The sequence below is a fragment of the Trichosurus vulpecula genome, chromosome 2, assembly GCF_011100635.1.
Source record: "Trichosurus vulpecula isolate mTriVul1 chromosome 2, mTriVul1.pri, whole genome shotgun sequence".
NCBI lineage: Eukaryota > Metazoa > Chordata > Mammalia > Diprotodontia > Phalangeridae > Trichosurus > Trichosurus vulpecula.
The window spans coordinates 332573300-332587550 of record NC_050574.1 but is presented as its reverse complement, the minus strand read 5'-3'; the positions used below and the strand labels follow the sequence as shown (position 1 = coordinate 332587550).

Genomic DNA, 14251 nt, shown 5'->3' with positions numbered 1-14251 from the left:
TCATCTGCTCATAGCTCTCAGGCATCTTTTGGGCAAGTCTAGTGTGTGTACAGATGCTTAGTCCATTCCGTTTCATGAACCTGAAGCACCAATTGTGTCCTCTTTTGAAACCAGTAACTTCTTTTTCATCAGCAGTACTTCTTGCCTCATGCTGACCCATCTTTGTGGACACAGGAATTCCAATTGCCCTTTGCTCTTCAATCCATATCTTCAGTTCTCTTTCTAAATCAGGCCATTTTGCTGACTTGCCTCTCATGGCCTTCTTCTGCTGTGGCGTTTTCAGTAGGATTTCTTCTTCCCATAGCCAGTCTCAGATTGTTTTCTCAGTTGGAGGAGGACCAAACTTACGTTCAGCAGCACGATTTCCATTCACTTTTGCAAACTGGATCGCTTTTAACTTGAATTCAGCACTGTACAAAAATCTTTTCTGATCCATTTCTGGGAAGAACATGGCAAAATGTAACATAATATACCGGTAACAAACGCGAAACAATGAGTGCAAAGACAAGTGCAAAAAAGTGGGAAATACAAGTAAAAAAAAATCTACAACCACTGTATAAGACACACCCAGGCTTTAGACCCCAAATTTTTTGAAAAAGGGTGCATCTTATACATGGGGAAATACGGTATATCTCCCATTTTTTTTTTTCACATTTCAATTCCCTCTCCTCCCTTAGTAAAGAAATGACAAGCCACAAATACTTTTAATCTCATTCCAGGACATCTGCAGCACTCAGATAGTTGAAGATTCAATCCAGGATATCCATAAGACAAGTCCCATTATCTAAGACCGAGTCTAGGTGAATGGGCCTCTTGCTTAGTGAGCTTCACCTGGCAAGGCAATATTTTACACAGAGAATGAGAGTGTCTGCTCTCAACCTCTGGGCTTTCTACTTTCCCCCACTGCTTTCTACTACAATCAGTTTATCTCTTGCATTAGTCATAAGTGTGTCTCCTTAGGTTTTTATTTTATTATGTATCATATTGTTAGAAATACGCTTGACTCTGAAATTCAGGTATCGAGGACAATTTATTGTGGAAGAATCCAAAGGAATTGGAAATATTCCTGCCCAGGAGCTGATTCCTGTCTTCTTTAGGAAGAGAGAGTACCCATTACAAAAAAGAGATCAGTTTTATAGTGTTAATCCCTGAATTCCCACCCTGAGGGCAGGGATTGGCCCTCTCCCTTCTGGGTCACACTCTTCCCAACACCCCCTGGTATGTTTTCTTCTTGATATATGTAGGCATGTCCCCTCCCCCCCTTCTTATGTCCCATGTTCAAAAATGGCAGAAAACTCCTCCCTGTGGGTGTGTAAGGTAATATTCAATTAGCCAATTAAGCGTGCCTAATGGTAATTTGACTCAGTTCTCCCCTCAACCCCGAGGGTTATCTGGCTGGTTTAGGCCAGCTTTCCCAATATCCTGGGTTTGTGTTTCCACAAAACCACCAGCTATTCTCTGATTGGCTGGGTCCACCTGCCATAGTTAATTTTTATTCCCTTCTTTGTTCAAGCTGACACTATTGTTCTGTGGAAACTTAATTTTCACTGATCTCTCACAACATGATTTCTGTGGAAACAAAATTAAATCATTCCTTACACTATTCATATCTCTCAGGATCCTGAGTTTTCTTCAAGACTCAGCTGAAGTATGACTTTCTACTACATAAGACCTTTCTTGTTCCTCCCTTTTCCTTCAAAATCACCTTGTATCTCTTTTGTATATTGCTATATAAGGACATGTTGCCTCTCCTGGCTAGACTATAAACTCCTTAAGAGCAGAGACTATTTTTCCTTTTGTCTTGGTAGACCCAGTGGCTAGCACAGCGCCTTGCACATAGTGGAGGCTTACTAAGTGCTTATTATTTGATTGTTCTAGCCTACTATTTTGTCTTTTGGGCTCTTTTTTTAAATTTGACAAGTTACATATACAATGGAAAGTGGCTCAGCAGTGAATGGACCTGGGTTCATTTCCTGTCTCTGATGCCTGTTATTTGTGTAACCTTGGGCAAGTCATTTAACATTCCTGGGCCTTAGTTTTCCAAGCTGGACAATGATGGTGGTTAACCTAGATGGCCTCTGAGATTCCTTCCAACTCTGGATCTCTGATCTTGTGATCCCTCCACTTGAGGGAGTTTAGCTTTGACATCTCGTTTCTCACGTGGCTGCACTATTCTGATATTACTCTGACTTCTAGACCATGTTGCCATGTTGGGTATCTTCTTCCCTACCCCCTGCTTTTTTTTAGCTTCCTTTTATGTGTTTTTTTCTCCTATTAGATTGCAAATTCCTTGAGGGCAGGGACTTTCTTTTTTCATATTTGCATCCTCAGAACTTAGCACAGTGCCTAACAGAATAGCAGGTACTTAATAAATGTTTATTGACTATTAACATTCTCAGGTTCGCATCATCTGTAGAGTGAATAACCACATCATATATGCCTTAATCAAAGTCACTAATTTAAAAAAAGAAAGTTGAATAAAACAAGACCAAGGACAGACCTTTGAAGCACTCTACTAGAGATCTCCTGACATCAGTACACACTGTAGTGCCTTTTGGAGAGTGACATCAATACATTAATGACTATTCTGTGGGTTTGGTCATTCAACTAGCTCCAAATCCACCAAATTATTTTATTATCTAGTCCACATCTCTCCATCTTATCCACAAAGACAGTATGAGACTTAGTTTATCTATTTTTCAGCCAAATATTTGGCTATTTCTACAATTTTCCCCTGATCTAAGTCTAGTAATCCTATCCACCCCCACATCCCCCAAAATTGAGATGAATCTGGCATGACCTGTTCTTGATAAATCCAAGCTGGCTCTTAAGTGGTCACCTTTCCATATCTTTTTAATAATATTTAAAAATTTTGTCATAGGAAATTGCACTTTTGCTTCAAATTCCGTTGTTGTCATTAGGCTATTTCCATATCCTTAATTTAAATAAGTGCCTCAACAACTCATGGGGTTAAAACAAGGAGCAAATGAGGTGGTCTTATAGCCTCTGAAGAACTCAATATTGGCTTTCCAGAAAAAAATTGATTTCATAGATCATTCTGAGTACTGGGCTAGAATGTTTTAACTCAGATCAGAAGCTAAACAGAAGACAGTGGGAGCCAAAAGCCACTCCAAATCTGAGAAATCCCAAAGAAACCTATATCTTATGTAATATCAAATGTGAATAAAGAGCATTGTTGAAATGGTGAAAGACAAGAGACAGAGGTGGGACCCCATAATTTGAATGTTTAGTGGAAATAAGAAGATAAAAACAAGGCATCTATCCTCAAGAAGACCAGTTATAATAGTAAGCTAAAATATTGAAAGGAGAATAAGGGCAACAGGATGTTTCATTAATGGAAAGCACTAAGTGTTCCTAGTGGGAATCTTCTAGGAATAGCCCAGAATCACACTGGTGACTCCAGCACACCTGTAGTAGTGTTCACAGCAAAGACTCTGTTGAACCAAAGCTCATAATGCTAGAATTACACGACTCTGAAGTGTCTTGTTTGCCCTGGTACTGCTCAGGGGCAGGACATGAAGGGTGAGGTGCCAGGAAGTCTTCCATATGCTGCCCCTTAGAGTGTGATGCTATGGGTCTGAGAGTAATTGCCCATCTGATGAGTTGAGGTAGGGTTAGCTATTTGAGCATTTGGTCAGTGACAGGTCTAGGTTGATCAAGGGTCAGAGGTAGTCCATACAACCTAGATCAACACCAAACTTTCAACAGAACCAGAACCAGGCCAGAGACAAGGGGCTTGTTCATTCACTGAGTGAGACCTGAGGGTGAAGACAGTCATCCATCCATTGTCAAAACAAGAGGGAAAAACCCAGCATGTCACATCTCCCATCTCTCAAATCCCATAAATGCTAGACTCCTCCCCCAATTCCCTTCAGGATTTCCCTATCAAGGTCTTTCCTTTTCCTCTAGTTCTCTATCTTCCATATCAGGACTCAAACTTCTCCATCAACCTCTTCTCCCCTCTTAATCTCTCACTGTTTAAGTGAAGACTTTAGGTGATTAACAGAATAGTTCCACACAACAAAAATGTTGGGGACTTGACTTAGCTAGTTGGCTCATATAACCAATAACCAATTCACTTAGTAGAAGCTATCTAACTTGTCGGTCACTCTGTTCTGCGTCCATGATGAGAAACAGAATTGATATTTCAAAATGTTAAAGGTAGAAAAAGTGTTGTTAAGCTTTTTTTTTTGGCACTGAAATATATATAGAGAAATATATGGACGCATCCTCAGAAAAATGCTGTTAAACACAAAATATGTGATAACTTTGTTGTGTATTTGGAGGAAATAGCAAGTTGTACACAGTAGGTTTGCAGTTTCATGTGCAATCATCTTTTTATTGTATTGTGTCATGGAAATGCTTGTTTTATTCCATGAATTGAAAATAAGATAAATTTAATTAAAAAATAAACATAAAATAAAATGTATAGGATTGAAAAGGTAACCAATTCTATTGAAATTAAAGAAATGTATTTTTCCTAAGTCTGTGGACTCTCTGAAATGTAATGATAGATTCATTGGAGGTACCTCAAGTTAAGAACCCCTGGAATTTGTTGTTGTTGGGTATTTCAGTCGTATCTGATTCTTCGTGACCCCATTTGGGGTTTTCTTGGCAAAGATACTGAAGTGGTGGTTTGCCATTTCCTTCTCCAGCTCATTTTATAGATGAGGAAACTAAGGAAAACAGGGTTAAATGACTTGCCCAGGGTCACACAGCTAGTAAGTGTCTGAGGCCAGATTTGAACTCAGAAAGAAGAGTCTTCCAGTTTCTAAACCCATTGCTCTATCCACTGTGCCACCTAGATGCCTTTGGAATAGAAGGTGGTACATCTGTACACTAAGAATGATGTCCTAAATCCCTAAATTTTCTAGTACATTTAATGAAAGCTCAGTGTACACTATTAAGACTGATTACTGCCCCCCACCCAAAGACTGATTTCCTTTAGCTGCTTTTTAATATTTAGTCATGCCCTGTAGATTATGTATTGTTAAATTGCAGTTCCTCCCACTTTCTACCATACTATGCAATCGAAACCATGGGTGACGACCTCAATCTCATTTAAAAAGATAGAGACTAATGTAAGCAGCCAAGAGAAAGAAGTAGAAACCATTTGTTTTTAGAAAAGAAAATTTCCTCTTCATTTTATCACTATTCATTTCATACTTGCTTTTAAAAAGGTGAAGGTCTGAATTTATTTGTGGATCCCCATTATCCACTTTTATTAGTACAGATCATTTAGATTGTGTCTCAGGGGTGTTTCAAGGAGGTTGGGGTACAAGGCGGAGTTGCAAACACTAAAAGCCCATCTTAACATGTAAAAAGCTTAAAGTTGCAAGTTACCAGCTGCGTTTTCAGCCAGACATAAAAGATATCAAAAACTGGAATACCTAAGAATTAGTTTCTTAATACTTCAGAAGAAAAGTGGCAAAGAATAAAAATGCTTTCACTTTTCTTTCTTTTTTTTTGGCCTATGATTTGAAATGAGTTGGGAGTTCCTAGCAAGGCCATTCTTTTTGTGAATGTACATCTGCCACCAATAGTTCTAGAGAATTGCCTGGGACTCTGAAAAGTTAAAGGACTTACCAGGGTCAGATAGTCTAGCATGTATTAGAGACTGGATTTGAACCCAGGCCTTTCTAACTCTGAGGGCAGCTCTCCATTGGTTCATACTACTTTTTACCTACTTTCAAATAACTAATCTATTCTCCATTAGGAAAGAATTGAGACAATTCTTTCATTTTGAAGAAATCATAGTTAATCACTCAGACATTTCTAGATTGTGATCTAATAATTTTGGATAATAATACAAAAATTACTGGTCAAGGATTGGTTTTCTTTTGGGTTATGCCTTCTGATAAATAGCCTCTTACAAGGCAAGATCAACAAGAGGGACAGTAACTGAGAGAGATGGCAGTTAATTAGTCATCAACAGGAAATGCCTTTGGAATTCATGCAGAAAGAAAATCTTGAGTCAAAAAAAGCACCAATAAGAATAGAACTGCTGCTGTTACCTGCTAGAATCACCTTCTGACAGGTGGCAAGACAATGTTGGGATGGGCGTAATTACAAATATAGGGGCAGCTAGGTGGTGCAGTGGATAGAGCACTGGCCCTGACTAGAAGACCTGAGTTCAAATTGGGAGAAATGATTACTTCTCTATTATATTAATAGCCAATTACTGAATTAGGACTAAGGTTCCCCTCCCTTTCTAGTTCCTCATTCACCGTAGGCTATTCAGTCAGCCTTTGAAGGGTAAGGCTGATAAAGGGGTGAAATTTTGGGCAGATGCGCCCCACTGGGAAAACTCGGATCTGTTCAGAAGGTAAAGAAATTTTAGTTTACGTGAATTGATGGATTCTGGCCCATTTTGTTTGAGTCAGATAGGTCTGGGTAAAAGTGGATTTCCCCTTTTTTTCTAGATTACCCTAGACAGGGTGATATGTATAGATAAGTCTCTTTGACCAAGGCTGAGTGATCATAGTCATGTCCCCCAGGTCCTCGTTAGAATAAGCCCACCTTTCATTATAACATTCATTCTTCTTAATTGTTAACCAATCAGAGTTGATTGCCACCCTCAAGAACATCTACTCTGCCAAAGGCATGTAAACGTTGAGTGGGTTCCATGAGGGGTCTTTGATATTGGAGAGTGCCACTGACCCCTTTTATTAAGTATATGCTAGCAGGATTAATAAAACCATTAATTACCTAGAAACTATGTCTCTTGAACATTTTATACTTCACAAAATCCAGCCTCAAACACTTAACTATCTTTGTGACCCTGGGCAAGTCACTGAAACCTGATTACCTCCAAATAAAACCAAAAATAGTATGGATTTATGGGAGCAGCTAGGTGGTACAGTGCATAGAGTGCTGAGCCTGGAATCAGGAAGACTCAACTTAATGAGTTCAAATCCAGCCTCAGATATTACTAGGTGTGTGACCCTGGGCAAGTCACTTAACCCTATCTGCCTCAGTTTCCTCATCTGTAAAGTGAGCTGGAAAAGGAAATGGTGAACCACTCTACTATCTTTGCCAAGAAATCCCCAAATTGGGTCACAGAATTGGGCATGACTGAACAACAATAAAAAATGAAATTATAACTAACTAGTGTTTAAAAGAATTTGGCCTAAGACTGCGCTAACAACAATAACATCACACTACCTGCTGCAAAATGAGTCATTCAAGACTACTCACATTTGTACAAAATAGTTTTGATTCTAATACCAAAATCTATTTGTACGACAAAGTCTGTGGTAAGCACACAAATGGAATATGTAAAGAATTATACAACTAGCATGCTTTGTGGTATTCTTTATTTAAAAATTGTGAGTTAACTACAGCTGTAGTGTTCTCATTTCTTACCATTTTGATGGTATAACAAACTGGGGAAAACAGCATAATTTCAAGAAGGTATTAAAAAAAAACCCAAACACACATATACACACACACATACGCGCACGCGCGCACACACCATTATTACCTAAACACATTTAAAAATGGTGAGAAAAGCTCTGAATGCACTAAATCAATTAAAAACCCTTCCTTATAATGGACTGTGGCAATACTGTGGCTAGGAAAACAAACATTCTTTTTATCTGTTTAAAAAAGTAAAAGACACTCTGGCATTTGGAACCTAGCAGCAAAGAGCAAAGCAGATGCAAAGTTCAACACATAAAACACAAAATAAAGAGACATAAAACTAGGTAATATCGAACATCCTAAAATCGATACTGTGTAGGATTGCACGGATTGTTCATTGAGAAATGATTTAAGGACTTTTAAGAACTATGCTTTTCCCCTGACATTTTAAATTGCTGCACAATACAAATAGGGGAAAAGGAAAAAACATGTGTGTGTATATATATGCAAATATATATACACACATATATTTATATATATATATATATATTTGGAATGCTATACACATAAACAAAATGCATTTTGCACATCAGCTCAAGGCCTCTGTTATTAGCCTTGAACAAGAAGAAGCTAAGTGCTAGCTAGGACTGTGAAAGAAAGTAAAAGGCTTTAGGATCAAAGATTCAAAGTCTGAGTGTATTTATCAGACCTGAGGAGAAATCACAGGGTTTGGGGGGCAGGTTTGCACATTAAAGATGAAAAACATTGTGGAACATATAGGGTACACAAGCTTTTTTGGAAAGTGTTGGAATAAAAGAATAATTCAACTCTAAGACTACTTTTGAAGGTGATTCCAAAGTACATGATGGTCTACAGCTAAGTCATCAGTTGAGATCTGTTTCGTGGTGGCCAAATAAATAAAAATAACGATGATAGAAGACCACCTTTGTTACCAAACTGATTTTTGAACATTCCAGCGCAAAAATCTTTACTTATATGTGCCTGACTGATAACCAGTAATAGCACATATCTGACTCCTTATTTATGAAGAGAATTATTGGCCAGCATTTTGATTCCCCCCTTAGGTTATGATTATTTTCTGCATAAATATCTGAAGCTATTAGATACTTGTACAGAAAAGAAAAGATTTATTTTTTCCCACTTGGTTAGGATGGAAGGACAGATACTGTATTTTTCCAAGTAAGTCAAGACACGGTCTAGAGGGAAGTGATGTACTAGGTCCTGATCTCAGGGCTACAGAGAGCAGTTGCTGAGTTCATATCCAAGGGAACTTGGAAGGGTAGTGAAGAGGGATTAGAGGTCCCAGGAGCAGCAGCACACTCGCAAGTAAGATTTATCTCTTAAGTTTACAAGGGCTCCATTGGTTCCAGAACAAAAGGCCTGTGTTGGTGCACCAAAGAGTGTTTTCTGGTGTCACGGGGCAAGGAGAAGAAATCCCAGAAATCCACCAAGAACTTAGAAGCCATGTTAGCCGCTGTGGTCTTGATCAGGACCTAGGCTACAATCTGAGCTGTCATGAAAGATCTCAAAGGGAGGGGGATTTTAGAAACACAGCTGAGAGAAGCGTTTTTCCACTCTTTTTCCTAGGAAAGCAAGTAGATCAAAACCTGATTCCACAGGACCAGTGATAAAGCATGCTGCCCACCTCCTGACAGAACAGTGATGGATTTGGGCATCCGTACAGGGTGTCTCCAAAGCGTTTTATATTATGGCTTAAAACTGCACTAGGACTTTGGGAACATCCTGTGTATTTTTGGGACATTGCCAATATGGGAATTTGTTGTGCTTGGCTCTGCATGTTGGTTATAAGGTGTTTTCTTGTTGTTTTTGTTTTACCTTCAATGGGAGGGGAGGTGGGAGAGAGAAAAAAACGTTTTTGGTTAATTGAAAAAATAAAATTAAATAAAAACCCAAATTGGTCAGGCAAATGATTGGATAGCTTTTCTACTCTAAAACTAGCCACTCTAGCATGTTAAGGTGCCTGCTAATTCAGATTAATGCCCATAAATAAAGCTGAGAGGTATCAACTGATCATGCTGAAGAATCAACCCCCAAATGACCTAAATATATAATCTATCACACTAGGTGGTTTGAATATTTTGGGTTTTTTTCCTGAACTTTACAGAAACAGTCTCTATAATAGGATTTGGAAAAGGCTCTTTCTTTGTAGCCTTGTGTTACTCTTCCTCTTCCTCCTCTTCTTCCTCCTCTTCACCCTCTCCTTCGCCTTCCCCTTCTTTCCCCATGGTTTCCACAATGAGCTCAGCAGTGCAGGTGGCTTCTCCCAGGCTGTTGACGGCTTTGCAGGTATATTTGGCATCATCATCCCCACAAACATCAGCGATAATTAAAGAGCAGTTCCCATCCTCATCGTAGTCTATCTGGAAATGACGAGATTCCCTGATGGACTGGTCATCTTTGAACCAGACGACCTCAGGGTCTGGGTACCCTGCAGCACACACAGAGGGAACAAGACCAGTTACAGTAAGCATGCCTCCTACCTTGGCCCCAACGCATATATAGCCAACTCCAGATGAACTGAATTAATAAAGGGGAAAGGGGCGAAAATGTTCTGTTTCCCTTTGGAAACATTTAGGTACCTGTGTTTCAATAGAAAGGTGTAGGGGACTAGCTCAAAACAAAACAGAAGCTAGAAGGGTGGTCATCTTCTCATCTGGCTCACTCTGTGTCTCATTCCAGTCTGGGGATGGTCAACATCCAGTCTCAGGATAAAGTTTCACCCCTTTCTATACAAACATAGCTTGTGGTCTTCCTCGAAACTCCAAAGGACAACAGCATCAGAAATTTACAGAAGCCACTGCATCCATCCCCCTCCCTCATTTTACAGTTGAGGAAGTTGAGACCCAGGGATTTGACCAAGGCCACACAGGCGGTACAAGCCGGAGGAGGCACCTGAGTTACAAACTGTAATTTGGTAGTAAGAGTAAACAGAGAGATTGATAATGGCCACAGAGTGGTCATGACAAGAAAAATCTAGTTATCTAGACGGTATGATGGGTAGAGCCTGACGTCAGGAGGACCTGAATTTAAATCTGGACTCGGGCACTTTACTAGCTGTGTGAACCTAGGTGATGCTGCCTGCCTCAGTTTACTCATCTGTGAAACAGAGATAAAAACAGCAACTACCTCCCGGGGTTGTTGAGAAGATGAAATGAGATGCTGTTTGTAAAGTGTGCTTACAAATTTGAAAGTGCTTTCTAAATGCTAGCTATTATTATTAGCTATTACAATAATCCGCTGTGGTGAGTGAAAATTGACTATCCAGTTTGGATTATAAATACATTAGGTATATTGCTAAAAAGTCTTGTGTAAAAGAAAAACTTGTGTGCCAAGTTAGGCTTCCATTGACTTCCATCTTAATTTTGGAGATATTTTCTTATGTCAAAATTTCTAGCCCCAATGCAGAATAAAAATCACATTTAAGGGCTTAAGAATCCTAACATTCATTCCAAGGAGCATTCTGTCCTTGTTTATCTGTTCACAGTCAATGTGCTTGAATTCTCCTACACACAACCCCTACCAGAAGGCAGACCAATGGATAATTGCTTATGTAAAAACATTTTTTTTTAATCAGAGACGGGGGAGGGGGTCTAAATCTGTGATTTCATTTATTTGGAGAACTCCAAATAAATTGGTGGAAACACCCTCTACCAATGTAGATTGTCAATTATAAATTACAATTAAAATGACAACTTATTAGTAATTTACAGAGCTGCTTAGGAGCACCAAGAGGTTAAATGGCTTGCTTTTGGTCACATGGCAGGTGTGCATAGGCAGGTCTTGGACTCGGATACTCCTGACTCCAATGATGGCTTGCCATCCACTAGTCCCAGGTGGTCCAAATCAGGACCCCGACTTCTGAAATTATTCTGCTTTCCTCTCCATTCTTACCAATCCCACAACTTTTCCCAATCTGCTAGTATGGTATCTCTGTGGGACAATGCTTATAATTCCTACAGGCATTGCATCGTTATCCTATTAAATATTTTTCTTACCCCATCAAGACCTACCCAGAAATCTATCTCCCCAGCTGCTCAGGTTTCATTTAAAAATCAACTTGTATTTATTTTGTGTACATCTGGTAAGAGAAGCCGTGTATGGTACAGTGATAAAATATAAGCTTGGAGGTGGACATTGCTTCATTCATTGTACTCCTGTCCCTCTCACCTAACAGTGTCTGGCACATAGTAGGTACTTAATAAACACTTCTTGATTGATCTTTAGATCTGGGCTTGGAATCTGGGTTCAAGTACCTCCTCTGACACATACTGGCCATATGACTTTGGGGAAGTCACTTGACTGCTTATACTGTTATTTGAGAATTCCCTATAGCAATGAAATGACAGGTCCCATCTCTGTCTCCTATATCATGTATAGACTTGTATATGTACACGCAGGTTGAGGGGACAGACTGTTTTCATTTTCGTCCTTGTATCTCCAGGCACGGTGTCTGGAACATAGGAAATGCTTTAAAATGCTTGATAATGGATTAATTGATCGATCAATGATCGATGAAAGACATTGGCTTTTTTCACCCTGGGGCTATTTAAAAACACTTTGAACCCACTCCGGGCTATGGAAATGGCCCTGTAAATTACAGAACCTGTGCCTTTTTAGGTGACTAAGTGAAAGAGGTGAGGCCACTTCCCCTGAGGGCACCTCTCCAGAAATTAACTACCACTGCATTCTTCCTATTCACTTTTAGTTAGTATAGTGGACATAGGGCTGGACCTGGAGTCAGAAAGATCCGAATTCAAATCTTGTCTCAGACACTAAATGTGTAAGCCTGGACAAGTCGCTTAACTGTGCTCTGCCTCAGCTTCCCCATCTGTAAAATGGGAATAATCATAAGCGCCCACCTCCCAGGGCTCTTGTGAGCATCAGATGGGATAAAATCCGTAAAGTGTTTTGCAAACCTTAAAAAATGCTATATAAATGGTAGCTATGATTATTATGATTGCTATTATTATTACATGGCTGTCCCCCCATGCCTAAAATGCATTCCCTCCTTCCCTGTGCCAGGTAGCTCAAGCACTATTTTCTACTGGAAGCCTTTCTTGATTCTCTCAACCGACTGTGTCCTCCCCGCCCATATAACCTTGTATTTGATTATTTTATATTTATTCATCCTTGCTTTCTTAATATTTATTCTGCACATACTTATATATGTCCTTGTCCTCCCCATTAACTTCTTGAGAGTAGGGATCACCTTGATTTAGGTCTTTGTATCACTGATGCCTAGCACAGTGCCTGGCACACAGCAGGCACTTAATAAATGCTTACTGATAGAGTGACTAATTTTAAACTTCAGCATTCCAGATGGGTTTTATGTGGGGCTTCTCCTCCGCAACTGCCACATGGTGGGGGTGAGAGGTATGATTTCTTCAGTGGGATATAGTGAATGTTCTGCCATTCCTCAAAATGGACGTAGAAATGTGAAAAAATACATGGAGCCAAGGGAAGGCTACTCGCAACTTACCTTCTATCTTGCAGTCAAATCTAGCAGCACTCCCCTCCACCACCTCTATGTCAAGAATGGTCTTAGTGAAGTAAGGTTTTACATGGGGCTTCTCTTCAGCAACTGCCTCAAGGAAGGCTTGGGAGACATCTTCTGTGGGGAGCAAAGAACAATGGATGGCAACTCTGGGGAGAGGCTTTTCTAGAATCAAGAGGATGCAGCTATTCACACCCTCACCACCACCACTCCCCCACTCCTTTGGTCCACCTATAGCCTTAACAATCAGGTTTTTTTTTTTTAAATCTTCCCCTTCCCCATTATAAAAGAACAAAACACTGCAAACATAGAGAACTGAGTCATCAGCAGGCTTGCCTCCTAGGTCTTGTAGGCATGCTGCCAAATGGCTCCTGGAAGATGCCCAAATCAGGGATAGGGACAGTTCTTACCCCTCCCTGCCCACCACTGTTTATGCCAATGCATTAAAAAAGAAATTCCCTTTTTAAAGGAGAGACATGCTTTTTGTACAGCTGGCATTATTTCAGCGGTGAAGGGGGCAGATAATTGGGCCTGGAGGTGGTCTGCTTGACACTTGTGTTTCATATTGTTTCAGTGGAAAAAGAAAACTATGAAAGCTTCCTAGGGCATTTTGGATAGATAGTCCTTTGCTCTAATCCAGCAGCTCAGCCTCCCTTCTCTTAAGCAAGAAGAACCAAATCCTAGCTGCACTTGAAACTTTCCAGCATTTTTCATTCCCTTCTCTCACTGTAGACAAAGATTTAAGGTTTGATCAGGAAAAAATAATCAGTAACTTCATCTTAAAGTTTGCAAACCCTCATCGCAATCCTAAGAGGTAACCAGGGCAAGCATGATCACTTCTGTTTTTCATGTGAGGAGATTCAGAGTCAGAGAAATTAAGCAACTGGCCTAGGTGTTAGAACCAGGGTTAGAACCTAGCTAAGTATTACTTACTCAAGGGATAGCGTATATCTAGAGAGGTTTTGTAGTTGGGAAGATTTGAGTTTGAATCCTGCCTCAGATATTCACTAGCTTTATATAAAACTTTATATATTATGATGCAAGTTGCTTAACCTTCTCAGCCTCAGTTTCCTCATTTGTAAACTAGGTAAGATAACAATACCTACCTCATAGGGTTGTTCTAAGGATTAAATGAGACAACCTAGGTAAAGTGCTTTGCTATATACATAATGATGGCTGATTTTTCCAAGTTCAGGACACCTAACCCGAAAGGTGTCAGACTCACAGTATGGCAGCTCACAGCCTCAAAACTCCTAAATGCAGCCCAAATCATACTAAAATATAGTTGGAAATTTAAAAAAAAATAAAAATTAATACAATGCAGATAATGTT

The 14251-nt window shown here is 39.7% G+C and overlaps 1 protein-coding gene across 2 annotated transcripts in view; it reads right to left on the bottom strand.

The window, feature by feature from the left end:
• Positions 1-7320: 7320 nt before the first annotated feature.
• Positions 7321-14251, bottom strand: part of MYLK (myosin light chain kinase) — a 338535-nt gene continuing 331604 nt past the window's right edge. For both annotated transcript variants that reach the window (XM_036746782.1, XM_036746783.1), the window contains exons 31-32: positions 12905-13036; positions 7321-9853 (exon numbers count right to left, since the gene is read on the bottom strand). In XM_036746782.1, coding sequence (XP_036602677.1) covers positions 9582-9853; positions 12905-13036 — 404 coding nt within the window. In that variant the 3' untranslated portion in view covers positions 7321-9581. The remainder of the gene's footprint in view (positions 9854-12904; positions 13037-14251) is intronic.